The sequence below is a fragment of the Arvicanthis niloticus genome, chromosome 29 (assembly GCF_011762505.2).
Source record: "Arvicanthis niloticus isolate mArvNil1 chromosome 29, mArvNil1.pat.X, whole genome shotgun sequence".
NCBI lineage: Eukaryota > Metazoa > Chordata > Mammalia > Rodentia > Muridae > Arvicanthis > Arvicanthis niloticus.
In genome coordinates, this window is record NC_133437.1 from 7,517,537 (window position 1) to 7,537,887 (window position 20,351).

Below are 20,351 nucleotides of genomic sequence, written 5' to 3' on the forward strand. Positions count from 1 at the left end.
CAAGGCAGAGAAAGTCGCCTTGTAGTTTGGCCATGGGTACTTACTCCGAATGCCTGGTGACTCAGATGCTAACATCGATGTTAGCAATCTTATTCAGGCATGACATTTCAGAGTCTGCTGAGCCTGGTGGACGGAGGGGCTCTTGGTTCCCCACTGAGTTATAAATCTATTCTTAAGCTAAATATTCAAATCATTAACAGCAAAAGAAGCATGTGCTTTATTTAACATTTTCATCTGTTAGCAGATGAAATATTCCACTGTACTTGTTAAAGTATTATCAACCCAACTCAATGAGTAAGTTAATTACCATGAAATATCAATTAATTAATTGAGTAAAAAAAACCCAAAGAGTAGACCTTTCAAGTTACCGGGCCTCTAAGGGAGCTCCCTTTCTATCCCCCACCCAGCCTCATTTCTCTCTAGCTTTGCTTTTTAATGAAATACAGATATATAAACTTATGGATTTAAACCCACTCTCTGGGGCAGTGCTTTACTGAGGCCTACTTGACAGCTCTTAAACTACCAGAATCTGTTTGTTCGCTACATTACAGTATGGCTATGTCACCCCAGCTGGCCTGGAATCTACGTAGGCCAGGTGAGCTTTGAATTCAGAGGGCTGGTTTTCAAGGTGTGCTCTGTCACCCCTTCAGAGGGCTGGGATTAAAGGTGGGCTGTTACCCAAGCCCAATGAGCTTGCAATTGTCATGAGTAACTTTTGATCTTAACACACATGGTCCAGACTCAAAGAAAGTGGGTGTTATCAGAACGGCATTTCAGAGCTGCCATAGTGGCTCAAATGATACCCAGGAGGCTGAGAGCAGAGAAGAGCAGCTGCAAATTTAAAGCCTCGGGGCTGTAGTGGGTTCCAAACATAGGCCTACAGTGAGGTCTTGTCAACACACACACACACACACACACACACACACACAAACACAGAGTCTGCTTCCTCACCTTGACCTCACTGACTCTCTACATCTTGCAAGTCATCTTTTTTTTTTTTTTTTTTTTTTTTTTTGACTGACTCAGGGTCTGTGGTTGTCCTGAAATTTATTATGTAGCTGAAGATAACCTTGAACTTCTGATAATCCTGACTCTACCTCCCAAGCACTAAAATTAGGAGCAGGTGCCTGGTTTGTGACCTCATAGCACCCTGTTCTACACCACAGAATTCTCCATTGTGTTGTAACTGCTGCCTTTCCTGTTTGCCTCCACGAGCAGAGAATGATCTTTTCAGTCTCATGGCCAAGCTTAAGTCAAGCGTATACTTCAATGTAAAGATCACTATATACAGAGTGACAAGGAAAAGGAGTCACACCTGATATGAAGTAATGTGGTAAGGACACCACAACCAAATGTGAAGTAACTGTAGTAAGGATGTCACAGCCAGAGACCGAATACAGAAAACACAGGCTAAACACAGAGCTGGAGAACTCCCAAGATGCAAAATAACAGAGAGAAGAGAACTACAGACGCCACAAAAAGGTGCAAGAAACAGATGCAAAAGGAGAAGCATTCTATCTAAAAATGAAGGGAAGCAACCTTGGCAGCTGGGACCCAGCCTGGCACACAGTACGCGCCTGTGTCTCATGGTGTAAACTGTTTACGTAGGAGAGATGATACTTTGACAAACAGAATTAGCTGCTGTTTTGCAGAAATGTTAGGTGCTACAGAACAGCCAAGAGAAGTAAGGGCTGAACTGCTTCAGTGGTGAGTGAGTAATCAGGTGACCAGCATGCAACTGGGAACTAGCTTCTCAAGAGCAACAGGAGCCAACAACAGGCTGGGTGGGCATAGCCCAGAGGCCACGTGCTTCACGATAGAGCTGAGCATGCTCACAATCACAATTAGAGGAAGCAAACACACTTGAACGTGCTGAAACTGTGGAAAGGAAATGGCTTGAGTATTGTTTCAAAAGGGCTGGGGCAACTTGTTTCACAAAGGATAAGGTAAACTTCTTCCACTGACTGTGTGTGTGTGTGTGTGTGTGTGTGTGTGTGTGTGTGTGTGTGTGACTGAATCGAGAGCTGACAGCCAGACGCTCTGCCTCTGTCCACATGAACTGGGGAGCCTGAGCTTCAAAGGCCCTGCAAGGATGCCCTTCGAGAGCTTTGTGCCTAAGCCCTTTGGTACCTCCAGTGTCACGTAAACTTTTGTCAGTCGGGATGATCTGCACTACTCTCAGCAATTTCCTTAATTCCTTGCTTGCAGGAGATGTTAATCCAGTTACTTTGATCTCCTGGTTTTAATTTTGCATTATTGTCATTTCATATACCAAGCAACTGATGCCAATGATGGAAATATATTTCCAGTTCCACAAACAGTTCTTTTGGTTTTGTTTTTTGTGTCAAGGTCTCACAATGGTGCAGCCTCAGCTCCTCAAACTCCTCCCAATCATCTTTGAGTGCTAGGATTATGGGCGTGGTTTTGTTTGCCGACAGACTGTGTGCCACTGGCCACAGCTAATCTTTAAGATTAGGCAGCGGTCTCTTATCATCCTCAGGCAGACTTTTACCTCCTCCTGCTCCTCTTCATCATACTCCTCCTGCTCCTCGTCCTCCTCGCCGTCCTCCTCCTCATCTTTCTCTTTGCTTCCTTCTTTTTCTTCGTTTTCTTCATCCGATCTTTCACCCTCGCCTCTCTTTTCCAGTTCCTGATAAAGTGAGATCCGTTAATCCACATGCAAATGATTATACTGTGATCTACACAACCAGCCCAAAAAGAAGAGCTATGGATTGATTATCCGTGCTGAATCCTAAATTAATGCGCTGGCCCACTGGCCTGCCTCCCACCTCTCAGGGAAGCAGCAGCCACCAGTCACCAGAGCAACACCCAGTCTCATTCTATTTCTTATCGCTGGGCCTCCCTCAGCTACTCTGGGGTCAGAATCCTAATTCACAAGGCTTTCTTTTCAAGGTTCCAATCTGACCTCCTTCTAAGATGAAGGACATGATTTAGTTTATCCCACGCCTGTGTCCTTTGCCTTTCAGTAATCTCCCATTGCCAAGAATTTCTGCTTCCTGATACACCTGGAAGGTTGTGAAAAGGAGATTAAAACACATCACTGAACACACAGGCTTGTATTAGCAACTCTAAAAACAAAGAAGAGAAGCAAACAGAGTTGGAAAGGCGTTGGCTTCTGGATGGTTCTTGCTGTCTACCTGGAAAACCACACACTGTGCATCATCTCGAAGTTCTGATTTTATAAATGCCTCATTACTACCAATTATTTTTTCAATTGATAGAAGTGACCTAACTTTATTACTGTCTCTGTTTGCTCAGTTGGGTGGCCCTCACTTTACACAAAAGACAGAATTTGACAGGTTTTCTATGAGATGGGCACAGCAATCATTTTGCATATTCCTAATTAAAACTTCACATGAGCTAATTTCTGATCGTTACTAACAGTAACTAGAAGAGTAATTAATGAATTAATATGTAGGCATGCTCCATCACTCCTTAAGGCTTTGTTGATTATTAATGAGCAGAGACATATTTAACATCCAGAGTAACTATAACTTAGCTGTTCTTCTTAAATATTCACGTTAAAAATGATTTCAGTTCCAACTGGAACTGAAGAAAATCAAAGATAAAGGAAAGATCATATTAACCAAACCCAATGTAAACAAACTGATTTATAGTGTCTATGTGTGTGCAGAATGCATGTGTGTATATTAATGTGCTCATACTGAGCATGCATGTGGAGGCTGAAACAAGCCTGGATGTCTTCCTCATTCATGCTTCAATTAATTTACTGAGGCAGGTCCTGGCTAGTTTTGCCAGCCTACTGCTTGCCTTAGGAACTCCTCTCTGTCTCCCAAGTGCTGGGATTATCGGCTGCTGCAGGTCCACATGACTTCTATGTGCATGCTGGGGCTTGCAAGGTCGGTCAGTATGCTTGCCCAGTAAACATTTTATCTACCGAGCCGTCTCTCAAGCTCATAAGACTCAATTTTTAAACAAAATTCAAGCAATGTTGCTTGCAATTCACCTTGCTCAAGCAGAACTAATTAAAACCAGCACATACACAGGATAGGTTACTCTAATAATAACCATTGTCTTGCCTTGGTGGTTATTTTGGCAATATCATGTATACAGTTTCCCAACTGGCTATCTTCTTGGAAAATCCTAAGTGACCAAAGTTTTCACAAGCCTTTTGAAATATCTAAGACAGACAGACAGACAGACACACAGACACACACACACACAATATATATACTACAATAATATTAAGCTATGTCTTTTCTGCTCTAACTAGATCATAGGTAAAAATGCCTACAACTAAATGCAATTATAATAGAACTGAAATATTTATTTTACTTTGTGAAAATTATACTCTATCATCTTTTTAAAAAGTAACTAATTATTTCAAAATTAGAAACGGAATTGTTTTATAACAACTGTATTATTCAAAGGATAGCATCCATTCAATGTGCTGTAAGGATCAAAGGCTGTATTTCTACTGTTGCCAAATCCCACAGCCTAAGCAAATACACTCACCTTCACCTTTACCACACACATCCAACTCAAACCCATCATATACGTCAGCAGAGTGAGACAGAAGCCATCTCAGACTTTTCTTACGATCCCAGGGACACGTACTGTGTGATTCCCTTGTTCTTTCCACGAGCTAACGGTTTTGGCTCGCCTACTTAGCAGGCTCCATTTTGTCTTCCACAAGCTTGAACTACTCAAGCTGATTGTGCAGGTGTAAGGGGAGAAGGACGGCCACCAGGCAAGGAGCTAAGATGCGGACCCAGAGCAGGATACTGGACACCCAAGGAGGCCCCTCCCTCAGGTAAGACAGAAGGAAGGTGTGTGTGTCATTGCTTTGACGCCTGATCTGCTACCTCTGCCCACAGATGCCGCCATAATAAAGCATGAAGCTGCTTTAGTTGGAGACAACCACTGTTCTGTTAAAACTGTAAACACAGTAGGATTTCTGTGTTTGGAATGTTCTGGAAAAGGTGGCAAATGGAAGCACCAAGGCAGCACAGTTTGTCCTAAGGAAAATCACACCCAGAGTGAAGGCCAATCTACAGAGCACTGTATGTGCCTCTCGAGAACTTCTCCAAGCTTTCTGAGCAGGCAGGACCAGGTAAGTTCCATCTGTAAATTCCATCTACCTAGTTAAACCCGAGTCCTTCACTGATCTTCTGGATTTGATGTTGGCCATGCTATCATCCAGCCCAAACACTGTTCAGAAAGGAAAACAGTAAAATGAGAAGCTCCCCATCGAGCAGATGTGCCAGAGGTCAGCAAGCACTATTGTAAACCTAGAAACTACTCTACTTGTGTGGGGCGTACTTACTATAAATTCTCGGCGTTATTAATAACAGCAAACCACCGGAAGAAGCACTGTTTCTCAGTAACACATTAATGACATTATTAAGTAACTACAGTTCGTTCTCACAGTGCTGACAACAGAATAGAGGAGCTCTGGACAGTCGCACCTGGAGCTATGCCTATGATACTTTGTTAAGAAATACAATGAAAATGCAGGAGTGTGGTGTGCTATCTTCATCACTGACTGGGGAGATTCAGGCCGCCTCAGCAGCTGAGAGCCCTCTTTCGACATCCATGCACACCAGGCATACATGTGGTACCCACCATACATGCAAGCAAAACACTCACACACATAAAACAATAAAATAATGTTTAAAGATTTAAAACAATGACAGGAGGAGGTTCCGTATTTTCTATGAGTAAAGTATTTCCGAAAGAATCGATGTGAGATGTGTAGTTTTTGAATCTACAACAAAGAGAATAAAGCTGTGGGCAAGGAGGAGGCAGCACAGTCTCAGGGTACCAACCCAAACTTTGTTTGCTCTGATTAATGATGGACAAATAAATTCCAGAAAATGACACCTTTGCCTCAATAGAGTCTTCTATTTATATTCCAAAACACTGAGGTTGGGAGTAAAGTACCACACACCCACAAAGAGAAGCAGGACTTCTGTAATTACAATTACACCAGTGGTTCCAGAGTCTCTCCCCTCCCCCATGCCACAATCAAATACAATGAGGAGTTAAGGGCACAGTGAAAAGAAGGCCAGGCGGGCACTGTGGGACAGTGTGAGACAACCAGACAGCAGGAGCCCTGTGTGCTGACAGGAGGGCTCTTTCTCCACACCTCCCTGACAGCCAAGCTCAACCCTAACTTAAACACTGGCCTCTCTCCAGCCAAATGCACACGCTTTAAAAAAAAGGAGAAGGCAGAAAGGTGGGGGAAGAAGCAGTACAGCCTTTTATATTTTCCCAGTTCACGTTCATAACTATAAACTTACCTCAATCTTTTTCAACACATCTGCAGAACTAATGAGTGAAGTGCCCTTCCCTGCTGCTTTGGCCGCTTTGGATTTTGGATCCCCTGTAACGAAACCACAATCTGTTAACAGACTTTCTACTGCAGAAAGAAGAGCAAGGGCGGTACCTCCTAAGCTCTGGGGTGCAGCACTGTGCTATACCACGCCCTGTGCTCTAAGCAAATACAGCACAGGACATTATTTAGATTATGACCAGAAATATTTTAACTAAGCACTGGAACTTTAGTCTCAGTATTAATATCATTAGAGACAAAATCTGCTATAACATTACTTGAGACAGAAACACTGGAATAACAAGAAAAGACCCTGCAAGGGTTTCTCGGTCACTCATCTATCAGTGAAGTCCATTTTAACACAAGCAGTGCTAAGCAGGTGTGAAGCAAAAAATCTGCCCTAGCTGATGTAAAGGGTTAGGAAAGATTACAGCTGACATTAGCAAGAGCTGTCTTCACGGAGAAGAGTAAAACAGTCGGTCACTTCACATGAGTGAAAGGAAATGTTTCAACAAGCTCTAAGACCCAGTTTGTTTTAATCTAAGCAAAGTATTTCATCTCCAGATCATTCTAAAACAGCAGGTAATAAAGAATTATTTCCTATGAAGACTTTGCCAATTACCAAGGAATTCTTTTAAGCCATAAACAATTCTCACAAGGACAAATGACTACAGTTCTTTGTCAATATCAAACAACCCCCAAATCCTTAGGTATCAAAAACCAAGCTCAGAAAGAGTCATATTAAAGACAAACACTGAACACACAAATGATTTTCAGACCACAGTAGATGACCCATAACTGGTGGACTTAAAACCTTAACATAAGGAGTCACTGAGTGTTTGAATAGCTGTGCCCTCCCCCCATAATAGACTCAAGTGTTTGAATGCTTGGCCCATGGGGAGTGGCACTATTAGGGGGTGTGGCCTTCTTGGAGTAGGCATGGCCTTCTTGGAGGAAGTGTGTCACTGTGGAGGCAGGCTCTAAGATCATATATATGACCTTAAAGTGTGTGTGTGTGTGTGTGTGTGTGTAAGCTCTGGCCAGTATGAAATCCAGTCTCCTGGCTGCCATCAGATCAAGATGTAGAACTCTCAGCTCTGTCGGCACCATGCCTGCCTGCAAGCTGCCATGCTTCCTGCCATGATGATAATGGGCTGAACCTCTGAAACTGTAAGCCAGCCCCAATTAAATGTTAGTCTTTATAGGAGTTGCCTTGGTCATGGTGCCTCATACAGCAGTAAAAACCTAACTAAGATAACAATTGATACCAGAGTAGTGGGGTATTGCTGACAGACCTGACCATGTGTTTGGGGGAGGATTATGAAATGACTTTGGAACTTTGGGCTCAAAAAGCCATTGAGTGTTAAGGGGTCTGTGGAAGCTCCGAAAAAATTAGTGTTGCGAACAAGGAAGAGGATGAAGGCCTGGCTTGTGAAATTTCAGAAGGAAGACTGAAGACTATCAGGGTCATTTGCTATTTCGATTTCGAAACCTTTGCATTACTGGGACAATCGATGCTGGCACTAAGAAATTAGTGGCGATCAAGAAGAGACCAGCATCACTGAGGTGAAATCTGGGAGGTGTTTTCTGAGAACACAGAGAAGCAGTGTTGCAGAGGTAGCCAAGGCTGTATCTCATGTTGGCAGGCAGCCTTAGTAATGTGTAGAAGTCACCCAGATGGTGCTGTGTTTGAAAGCATGGAGGGGTCACAGAGAGCAAGTAATGCACCAGAGACTGTGAGAGGCCAAGAGAGGCCACTGGTGAAGCTGTAGTAGCCCGGGTGGCAGGTGAAGACCCAAAACTAACGAGTCGTGCAGAGAAGATGAGGCTTAGCACCAGGAGGAGAAGGCAGTGAAAAGTCAAAGTCCAGCTGCAGCAAGGGACCCCAGTAGCTTTGGTAAGGTCAGAACCACGGGACAACTACCAAGAACAGCAGCAGCATGAGTGGAGCCTGCTGGAGCCTAGAAGACACGGTGTGTGAGCTGCAGAGGGCAGAGCCAGAGCAAGCCATGGGCCTCTGCATCAGCTCCTGCCTTCGGGTTCCAGCTCTGCTTGAGTTCCTGTCCTGGCTTCCCCCAATGATGGACTATGATCTGGAACTGTGAGCCAAATAAACCCTTTCCTTCCCAATTTACTCCTTAGTCATGGTGTTTCATTGCAAAAATGGAAACTCTCACCTTTAATCCCAGCACTTGGGAGGCAGAGGCAGGCGGATTTCTGAGTTCGAGGCCAGCCTGGTCTACAGAGTGAGTTCCAGGACAGCCAGGGCTACACAGAGAAACCCTGTCTCGAAAAAACAAAAAACAAACAAACAAACAAACAAAAACAAAACAAAACAAAAAAACCCTCACTAAGACAGTGGCTTCAGAGCTCTTGAATTAATGAAGTTTGGGGGAAAACTATAACCTAACAACCTAACATTAAATGGTATATAACATAACTTTGTCGTCCTCCTGGAAGGCAAGGACTGTTTAATAAGTACTCAAAGCATAGGATCATGTATGACCAAGAGTTCAGTAAGTAAGTACTCAGTAAGTACTCAGCCAACAACTGTTAGCTGAGAATACAATCCGTTCACACCATAAAGTCTTTTTTTCTAAGGACTTTTTATGAAGTTATTTAATTTCACAATATATATATAACCATTAGGTGAATACCAGAAAAGCTGATCAGCTAGAAATATTTACAAAAATCATTAATTTCATTTAAAATATTTAATCTTTCATTTGCGTGTGCATGTGTGTGGTGTGTGCGTGCGCCAGATTAGGGTATCAGATCCTCCGGAGTTAGCGTTACAGACACGTATGAGTCACCTTATATGGGTTCTGGGCTCTGAACACTGGTCCACTGATGAATCAGGAAGCACTCTTAACCACTGAGATTTCCTTTCAGGCCCAGTTACTAAAAAGGTGAGTCCCAGACACAATACCACTCATCTTTCCTTCTTTGTGTTTTAATACTTAATTCGTGCACACATGCTCACATTCAGAAGTATCAAATCACCAATAGTACAGAAAGACTGTTTTTATCCCAAAATGTTGCCATGAAAATTTTCCGTAGGTAACCATTTTTTTTTCCATGTATGCACATATGTGAAGTTGTTTCTTTCCAGTATCTATCAGAAGCTGGTTCTTCCACAAACCTCTGCCAACCTTGAACCCTCTGTGGCTCTCTATCTACTTTCATGTAGATCAATAGAAGTCGTCACAACGGGGAGGAAACCGACACAAAAACTATCCGTGCACAATTAAAAATACTAACACACACGGGGAAAGAGAATGTAATTGTTGATTTTTTTTTTTTTTTTTGACAGGGTTTCTCTGTGTAGCCCTGGCTGTCCTGGAACTCACTCTGTAGACCAGGCTGGCCTCGAACTCAGAAATCCGCCTGCCTCTGCCTCTCAAGTGCTGGGATTAAAGGCGTGCGCCACCACCGCCTAGCGTTGATTTGTTTTTCAATAAATGAAAATCCTTGCTACCGGAAGCTGTACTAAGATTAATATGTGAAGGCTTAGCACTAGGAGGAGAAGGGAGTGGAAAGTGAAAGTGGAGTCCAGTTGCATTAATGACAACCAAGATAGGTATGTTCTTAGATCTCCAGTCTGCTACAAACGATGGTCCACTAGCACATAACCAGTATCATCTCCACACATACATGCTTTATCATGACACTAATGAATTTAGCCAGTGCACTTCCTCAGAACGTTGCCCGGACTTCCCACAAGCACATATGTTTTTGTTTCATATTGTGTGTGTGTGTGTGTGTGTGTGTGTGTGTGTGTATGCTCATGCATGTTGATTGGCTGGCCAGTAAGCACCCAGGCTTTTGGAGGTGGGTTTAGCAGTGCCATACTTTTTACATGGGTGAGATCTAACTAAGCACTTTCCTGACCCAGCCATCCCCAAACCCCTTTCATGCTGTTTCTGCACCTAACTGTAAGCTCCAAGAAGCAGGAATAGTCCCAGCTGCATGGGCTCTCTCTGTTCCTCATGGCAGTGTCTTGCAATAGCAGACAATTATTTACTACTGGAATTATTAAAGAACAAACAAAAATATATATTTTGGTATCTTTTTATCTAACATAAAACTCTTTTTACCACCTCTTCGATGTTTCCTAGTACATGTCTTTCTTTTTAATATTATGTTCAGGTTTGATCTGTTGCTTAAAGCCGTCATGAGAGGGGCTGCCCGTGGTCAGGAGAAACAGCAAGTATCTGGGGTACACCACTGGGAAAGTAGCCAGGTCAGCAGTTAGAAAAGCAGATCAGGGGTTACCCCCACCCCATTTAATTGTTAACTCAAATAAATAACCATAGTCTGAGTCTCACTCATTTGTAAGTTGGCCAGGGATAAGTTTATGTTGGTTCAACTACAATATTAAATAGTTTACTAATGCTTTATGAATTTCATAAATATGTACATTGTATTTCATTTGTACTCCTCCTCCCATTAACTCCTCCCAAATCTACTCACATTCTCCTTCCCAACTTTATGTCCTCCTCCTTTTAATAATCTACTGATCAGGTCAAATCTGTCAACCTAACAGCGGCCACATCCTTAAAGGCTGACTCTCCTCCCCCAACAGCCAGCAACTGTCAACAGTGCCCCAGTTTTAAAATGTGTCATGTGATAATGTAGAACATAGCCAGTGATATCATAAAAATCTGCAGATATACAAATGAGACAGTGTGTATAACAGAGTTCTCTGCTAGCATGGAAAATTACCGCAATTAAAGAATGAGATTAATTCAAGAAAACAGAAGGTCCAAAAGTCCACAGCCTCTAAGAGCCAGTAAAATACCCAAAATGCCAGACATACTTTAAGGAAGAGAATTTGCAATACTGAGCCTAACTTGAGCTTGGCTTCTGCACTCAGAGCTTCTGCAACACTCTTGCAAACCTGGACTACGGTCACATGAGTCAGGGTACCTTTTTTGCATTTTTTCCTTGGCATCATCTCTCTTGGAAATCTTCTCCAATCTATGTGTACAAAAGAAAGAATAGAAAAAAAGTCTCAGTGTCCTTGGTGGCTCTGGACCTGGCTACTTAACACAGTGACAGCTGTTCATGCAAAGACAGCAACATTCCTTAGTATCTGCTTGTACGGACTTAGTCTGGAATGTAACAAAACAAAACCGATATAAATAGAATGCACCATGACATAGTTTCTCCTGTAGAGAAAAAGACCTCATTAAACAGCTTTGAAGTAATAAAGTATCTTGAAAAAAAAAAAAATCTAATGGAAATTCTTTGTGGATGTTACTATTAAGGTCATAACTATTTTCTTAAATATTATTATTTGGCTACTTTGGATTTTGTAAGCTGTCTGTTGATATATACATATTAAGCAACATTTTTTCAAGAGTTAAGGCAGATAACCAAACCCAATATATAAGACATAAAATGATTTTAATAATTATTTGAAATTTTCAATTAAAAATACTAGTAGTTGTGAACATGTAAATTCTCCCCAGTGAATGGCTTTTAGTTGCATTAAGTAAACGATTCCTTTATTTATTTACTTTCTTTTAATTTTCTGGAGGGTGCTAGGAACTTAACAAGGGCTTCACATGTGCTAGTCAAATATTCTACAATCCTTAGCCTCATTGGTTTTTTTTTTTTTTTGGGGGGGGGGGATTAAAGGCGTGCGCCACCACCGCCCGGCTAGCCTCATTTTTAAATAGAGTCAGGGCTGGAGGGATGGCTCAGTAGTGAGGGCACTTCGTCGTCTTCCAGGGGACTTGAGTCCGGTTTCCAGCACCCGTACTGTGTGGCTCACAGTCATGTGTAACTCCAGCTCCAGGAAATCTGATGTTCCTTTTTGGCTTTCTCAGCCATCGCCACACATTTGGTGTATACAGACACACATGCACACATGTGCACACAACAAAAATATATAAATTAAAATACTTGAAATATTCAAAACCAGGTTTAAAGATAGTGGCTGCTGATACAGCAATGTCAATGCATTTTTACAAAATTGTTAACCATTATCATTTTACCTACAGTGATACATTTTGATTTGAATATATTTTAAGTTTTAAACTTCTTAGATCATGAAAAAAAAAATGACTTGGAAAGGTGGGTTCCCACCCTCGCCCCACATCTTAAGCTCAACAAGGCAAAGAGAACACTCTACTCTGGGAAAATGACAAAGCTTGTTAATGATATTTACACATTCACCTCAGGGCAGTTTCTATAAAACCATTTTTGTCGGAGGTATAAAAGTAGGTGAATGTCTGAGGGACGGCAGTACTGGTAAGAGACCCTGACAGGTTATTTCATTTCTACGGTGACTGTTTTCTGTTTATAACATAAACTGGTGGAATGATGTTTCCTTTAAGCCCCCCTCCATCCTGTAGCTATGCGATGTAACGCTCCTGAAGGCTAACAACGAGTCTCTCAGGCATCTTTCTATCAAAATGGTACGTATGCTAGTAGCTAAAATTTATCTATGTCTCATAGAATATGAGAAAGACTTAAAGTATCCTTAACGTGATTTCCATAATTATAATAATTATAGGAAGGAAAAAAAAAAGACTCTACTTTCTGACAGCTGAAAACAAAGAAAACGCCCAAGAATCTAATGGACTTTTGTGGTATTTTGATAGGGAAGGTGATCTTTTAAAAAGTATTTCAAGGGGCTGGAGAGCTGGCTTGGTGCTTTAGAGTGCTTGCTTCCCATCCAAAGTTCGGTGTTAAGTACCACACCAGGAGCTCACAACAGCCTCTTCTCTTGAAATGCTAGCCCAGGGCACCTGATTCCTTCTTCTGGCCTCCAAGGGCATAAACACACACAAACACATACATAAATAAAACTAAGATGAGTCCTCTTAAAACTACGTTAGCATGATCTGTTTCATCGTACCTGGTACCCACTCTTCTTTATAGACTTTCATGTATCGTTTGCTGTACCTTTCAATATCATCTAGGGTCAGAGGAGAAAAAGCATTCATTAGAAACACAAAAAACTTAAGCCATTCTTTGAAACAACTTATATCACCAGATCACGTCTCTTATTTTTCATGTATTTCCTACATTTGTATATTACGCATGTATGTAACCGGACCAACACTGACAAATTTAATTGGAGTAACACGGTTAAAATTTGGCAAGAGCAATGGCCAGCTGAGCAGAAACAGCAACCTTAAACCTGGTTCTCAGCATGAGACAACCTGACTAGCCAGTGAAAACATTCCCAAAAGCTCAGAGTCAGGTTAGGAACCACTTACACACAAGGGTAGAGAGACCTATTGGGTGTTTTCTACAACCTCCAGGCTCCAGTCTTTAAAGTCAACCAAACCGTGGTCACTGCAATGGAGGGTTAATGGCTGGTTCACCTCTAGCATTTCATATACATGTAGTCGGTTTGTGAGGCTCCCAATATGGAGTTTTCACATGGACAGGGCTAGGAAATGCTACGTATGGTGAGATACCACCTGTTTGGAGAATGAAGTGAGTCAGCTGGAAGCCTTCTACAAACTATTACAAGCTTTACACAATCCATTGGAACTTCCCAGGATCAGCAGAGCCATGGTCATGTCTTGCTTGTAGTTTGTCAGTCTTGCCAGATAACCCCAGTAATACCCCTACCTTTTACTAGCAGCACAAGTTGGTGAAGAGAATCATAGCTCAGACATTCGAAAAGCACAGCTCATTGGAAAAGGTGGCTCAGATGGCAGCAAACTGACTCAGAACGACTAACTGCTACACCTGCAGATCAGAGCCTCGCTCTACCCACAGCAGAGAATTAAATGGGAATTAGCATAGAGACGCACAGCTGGACAGTGTGCAGACTGAGAGCTAGAGACAGACAGACAGACAGAACCACATGCACACAAACTTTTAAAAAATGTTATTACATGTACTATTTATTTATTTTCTGTGTGTGCCATCCAGAAGAGGGCATTGGATCATATTATATGGTGTTTGTGAGCCACCATGTGGTTGCTGGGATTGAACTCAGGACCTCGGGAAGAGCAGATACTGCTCTTAACCACTGAGTCATCCCTCCCACCCACACCTCCACACACTCTTTGGAGCTCTCAGTCCTGAGTGGAATGTCTTCATCAAACTCCTCCCCTCAAGGTTTGGAGGTGACAGATGTTTTCCTTCAGGCACAACAGGACTGAAGTACATTTGAACTCCAAGAGACTGACTGGAGCACTCATGGGGCCTACATAGGTTCAAGACAGATGAGGCCCCAGTGCTAAGAAGAAGTGTTCATGGGATCCCAGCCATAACCAAGAAAATATCTGCAATTGTTCCTCATTGGCAAGGGGGAAACTCAGTTTTCTCCAGTACAGTTTCACTAGGTATATAACCACGCTCCAGCCTGGGCTCCATTCACTAGGTATATAACCACGCTCCAGCCTGGGCTCCATTCACTAGGTATATAACCACACTCCAGCCTGGGCTCCATTCACTAGGTATATAACCACACTCCAGCCTGGGCTCCATTCACTAGGTATATAACCACACTCCAGCCTGGGCTCCATTCACTAGGTATATAACCACATTCCAGCCTGGGCTCCATTCACTAGGTATATAACCACACTGCAGCCTGGGCTCCGTGCTCAGGAGCACTTGGCCAAAACAGAGTGTTTTGTGAACTTACTGTTTTGTGTTTTGTTTTAATATTTGATCTTTCTGTTACCCATTTGTTATGATTTTTCTTTTTGTGTCTTTGCGAGAATTTGTTTCTTGCCTTTTTTTTTTTTTTTTTTTTTTTTTTTTGGTTTTGTTTCTTGTTTCTTTGTCTTTTTAAGGAGAGAGAAGGAAAGAGAGAACACAAAGTTGGGAAGATAGAGGTGGGGGGGGATCTGGGAGGAGTTGGGGAAGAGAAAAAACAATCCAAATATACTGCATGAAAAAACTATAATAACAAAAAATATTTTGTAAGTGGCTTGCAGGTTTAGCTATAAGAAAGGGAAAAAGAGGGAGAAGCAGGTGGAGGTCAGTGAGCTGCTGACCAGCTTGGCATACAGAGTGAGATCCTATATCAGAAAAAAAAGACCATACAAGAAAGAACTAACCAGAGATTCAGGATTGTGGTAACAAACACGCACTTAATGTGACTGGGAAGAGAGAAGGCGAAAAATCAAACAGCAGAACAAAGAAAAGCCCACAAGTTGCACTAAGAAGTTAAGAAAAGTGATCTGAATGCACCTCTCATGGTTTACTTTTATGGTTGGGGGTCAGCACAGCATGAGGAACTGTGTGAAAGGTGGCAGCGTTAGTAAGGCTGAGAACCACTGAGGAGTCCTGGTGAGTTTCTGATAGATTCTGTCTTAACATCACCTGTATTTCTAACTCTTGTGCTTCCATAATTAAAAGTCAGAATTAAAAAAAAAAAACCAGAAAGCAAAACTTTGAAGAGGCTGGGGACACAGCTTAGTTTATGGCATTTGTGTAGCATACTCAAGCCACAGAGTGTGTTGTTTAGTCTGTAAAACCTGAAATAAGCAAATAAATAAATTAAATTAAAAAACCGTTGGTGACTTATACTTTTCTTGAATAAGAGAAAGGGTTCTATTATCTTTACTGAAAATGACAAACATGAGTGGCCCAATAATTTTTCGAAATTCTACATAACCCACTTCTGTCTGATCAGTGTCTCTGTCTTTCTTCAGCATTCTTCATTTAAAAACCACAGATGATAAATTTGGGTGTATAAATAATCATCAAAATGAAAAAAAAAATATGGTAGCATGCATTTTAGCAAACAAGACACCAAATGATTATAAATTCTCTGATGAAATCCTTCTCAAAGATTTTTCAGCATAAGGACCGCAGCACATTTCTTTTGAATTCCTAATGAATTAAATCTGTGCATTCACGGATTCTCATATCCGAGACAATCCACCTTGGGTCTCTCTCGTCACTGGGGATTCAGGCTGTGACTTTGCTAATGCACTCGGTGCGCCATCCGTGTGGAGGGAACCTCTACTCAGCGGTGCACTCAGTTCCGACTCATCTAGTTATTGCAAGACATCTTCCCAGGAAACATTTCTTCTCTTTGGCATTATTAGTGCAGCAGTGAGTCATCGTGTTCTGACTAGAGGCAGGCAATGGCCCACGCATATGCAGCAGGCACTTCTGCATTCTCTAACCCTGTGACCTGCCCGACATCCGGAGAGGAACAAAGCCAGAGCAGGAGTATGTGACTTGGGCAGCCAGGTGCCAGCTATAGGGGACAAGCAGTTATGGACCGAGGGGACGCAGACAGAGGGTATAAAGGCACTCTCTATTATAACAACAAACAAGTCTGCTTCTGCTTCTCATCTGGCTCCCGGAATCTGTGTCACTGATTTTTCCCATTCTCATCCCCTACTCCCATAGACAGTCTGAGGGGCCGAGGGCTAGGGAAACATATTGTTAAAAACAAAAACAAAAATAACTTGAATTCTCAGTTCATTGGAAGTTGAAAATAAGAAAATAACTATAAAGATGAAGGTTTCTGAAATCTTTCATACTTTCTTAAATACTGATTTAAGTTGAGGATGATGGTACACGTTTTAATTCCAGGATTTGGAAGAAATAGGTGGCTAGATTCTGTGAGTTTGAGGGCATCCTGGTCAACACATCAAGTTCCAGGCCAGTCAGAGACAGGTAGGAAGACCCTATTTCAAAAACAAAACAAAACACGACAAAACAGACAAAAAAAAAAAAAAAAAAAAAGTCCCCTACGGAACACCGTGCCTCTGTCTAGCCTCCCCATGTCACCCTCCCGGTGCTCAGTGACCACACCAGTGCGGTACACACACAGTCAGTGCAGTACCCAGTCAGTCAGTGCAGTACATACACACAGTCAGTGCGGTACAGATGTAGTTCAGTACGATCTGTGGGTTTAGGCATCCTCTGGTGACGTCTTGGAACATACTGCCCATGAACAGAAAGGAGACTGCTGGTAAGTGTGTGCTCCTACACATATATAAAAATGTATGCATCTTATTTAAAATGGTATTTTGAACCACAGAGCTTTTAAAAAACATACATCAGGAAAGAGGACCAGATAGGAAGATTTGAAGAGATTTTACTTCTATCAATTTGGAAAACCCTACAGAATTTTCTTATGGGATTAAACAAGAAGTTTTATATCTTTTTATATTTTATGTGGCCTCATAGGCTCATATGTTTGAATGTGTGGTCCTCAGTTAGTGGAACACTTTGAAAGGGATTAGGAGGTGTGGCCTTGTTGGAGGTGTGTCACTGGGGGGCAGGCTTTGAGATTTTAAAAGCCCATGCCAGACCTGGTCTAGCCCTCGCTCTGACTGTAACTTGTGGATCACGTGTGGGCTCTCAGCTACATTCCTGCTGGCACGCCTGCAACCATACTGATCATGACCTAACTCTCTGAAACTGTAAGCAAGCCCCCAATCACATGCTTTTTTGTAAACACTACCTTCACCCTATGTCTCCTCACAGCAATAGAACAGTAACTAAAACGATGACCACTTAAAAGACGGCACATAACTGCCTGAATGATCTGATAAGCCTTTTAATCAGACTTGCACTTCAATAAATACATCCTCGTAGCTAAACATGTCTCAGCTAAAGGAGAGTCTAATTTTAATAGGATCGAATTATAACACGCCTTATTCATTTTTAAAATTTAAAAAAAAAATGAGCATTTATTAGTTCATTTAAAAATATATAAAATCTAATTTAATTTTAAAATCCAGACAAAGGCATGCGACAAAATCAGAAAAGTAAAAATAAAAAGAAAACCTCTCTATTGCTGAGGTAAAGTTTATCAAACCATTGTATAAGCAAACTCAAGTAGATAAGTCATGAAGATTAAGCTTGTCCAACGCGCTTCTTAGAAAGACATATAACACCATCACCTATACACTCCCTTTCTGACCCAGCCAATGTGTCTTAGAGAAAAAAAAATGCTTTTAATACTAATAATGGCATGAGCGATACTATACAAATTTCTCATGTTTTAATGGTGTTGTTTTAAGAACTCAAAGTTGATATTGATCTCTCTAACAATCAATACGGTTTTATTGTGCTGAAGAACTGCTCAGCTGACAAGCAGGTTCGCTTCCTCGAAAACCACTTCCCATTTCTAGTCTGAGACGGCTGAGCCTTCTCCAAGTATAATTCCTCCTTTCGCCTTTGGCATCAAGAACGTATTTTATACCATCAGAACATAAACAATAAAACAAAAAAAAAAAAAAAACCAAAGTTTAAAAATTTTTTTTAGCCTAAATTCAGAGGCATCCATTAAAAACTTATGTACGATGGCAATAATCACAGCAGCGCATATAGTTTAAAGAAAAAGAACCACTTCATTGTAACAGTAGGAAATTAGTGATAATATTTTAGCCTCATAATGGAGTAACATAGTCATTAAATTATGTTTTTCTAAGAGTACTAAGGAAATGTTAAAAGGCTAATATATTATTGCACTACAAAAGGAAGACATAAAGTATTATGAGTAAGTTGCAAAAAGAAAAGACAAGCCGGGCGGTGGTGGCCCACGCCTTTAATCCCAGCACTTGGGAGGCAGAGGCAGGCGGATTTCTGAGTTCGAGGTCAGCCTGGTCTACAGAGTGAGTTCCAGGACAGCCAGGGCTACACAGAGAAACCCTGTCTCAAAAAACCAAAAAGAAAAAAAAAAAAAAAAGAAAGAAAAAAGAAAGAAAGAAAAGAAAAACAATACAATATAAAATATAAATGTTTTTTCTTTTTGACAATTCTGGTAAGTAATGCTTTTTCGAGTTGGGTGATGGGCTGACTGAATCACGTGATCCAGCACTCAGCGACCACGGATCCCAGCATACACTGCTTCTTCTGTAAACACTGAGCTGCCGGCTCATGAAGAGCCTAGCACGTACCTTGTTTTTCTTCGGGTGTTTCAATAAAGTAAGGCAATCGTTTCACTGTTTCCCTCAGCTCCTGCTTCAAGGCCAGCATGTAATCCTCATCTTCTCCCGTTTTCAGGGGCACTGGCTTATAATCTGTATCCTATTTAACATAAGAGACAAAGTCTATTTGAATAAATGAAGAATTTTACTGTTTCTTTTATCCACGTTCTAGAAAATGTTGCTTTTATTGAAAGATCATGCTTCATGAACAGTAACGGTCATAATCAAAAAAGCTACTGAGCCTCGGGCAGGGGATGCTGTTCTCTTGTAACCCCAGTATTTGGTGGGTGGGGCAAGAACACTCCTTCTAATTCAAGGCCTGCCTGGGATACACAGTGAGTTCCAAGACAACACAGGCTAAAACATAAAACTCTGTCTCAAAATTGTAAAGAAAATAAAATAATAAAGACGTTGAGCTTCTATAATCTAACCTTAAAGCATTTCTTATTTTATAGTTAAGAAAAAAGATTCTATAATACCCATATTTATATAAATGTGCAGGTACGACTATATGACCATCGGTACATATTTATTAAAAAGTGGGTTCCCAGAATACAGATAAAAATACAGCAGAGTAAAGATACAGTATATTTCCTCAGACAGATTCTCAATCTATTAAGGCATTCAAAACTACTTCCTTGAGCCACTACCGTGTACTAGACAACAAAACCTACGTCCCAGGGAAGAAACACACAATTAAACAAACAGGGAGGTACAATAAATTTCAGATTGTGAGGACAAATATAAAAGAGCAGAAGTGACATGGGGGTCTCATAGTGGCTAATGTGCACAGGGTAAGCATGCATGGCCTCCTGGAGAAGACACATTTGAACAGAGATATGGACAAAAATCAATCAGCTACTCATGCAAAGAGAGCAAGTTGTTATAAGAATCCAGCAGGAACAAAGACCTGAGAAGTTCTAGAGAACTGCTTTGAGATCTAACAAAGCTTTTAGAATTTTTTTTTCTGGCTTTCTGATTTTCATCAGAAAACCCAACAATTACTTTTAGAATTTTTTCTAATAGCATTTCTGACTTGGTCAGAAAATCCAATAATTTTTTTTTTTAGCATCTTTTCTCACTACGAAACCCATGAGCTAACCAGAAAGCACTTAGAATTTCTTCCAGCATGAGGGGGCTGTCTCCAGCAGGGAGCTGTC

At 41.4% G+C, this 20,351-nt stretch overlaps 1 protein-coding gene across 1 annotated transcript in view; it reads right to left on the minus strand.

The window, feature by feature from the left end:
* Polr3g (RNA polymerase III subunit G) overlaps positions 1 to 20,351 on the minus strand; it is a 37,012-nt gene that overhangs the window by 3,893 nt on the left and 12,768 nt on the right. The window contains exons 3-7 of the mRNA XM_076927078.1: positions 19,162 to 19,291; positions 13,185 to 13,244; positions 11,246 to 11,296; positions 6,285 to 6,367; positions 2,513 to 2,650 (exon numbers count right to left, since the gene is read on the minus strand). Coding sequence (XP_076783193.1) covers positions 2,513 to 2,650; positions 6,285 to 6,367; positions 11,246 to 11,296; positions 13,185 to 13,244; positions 19,162 to 19,291 — 462 coding nt within the window. The remainder of the gene's footprint in view (positions 1 to 2,512; positions 2,651 to 6,284; positions 6,368 to 11,245; positions 11,297 to 13,184; positions 13,245 to 19,161; positions 19,292 to 20,351) is intronic.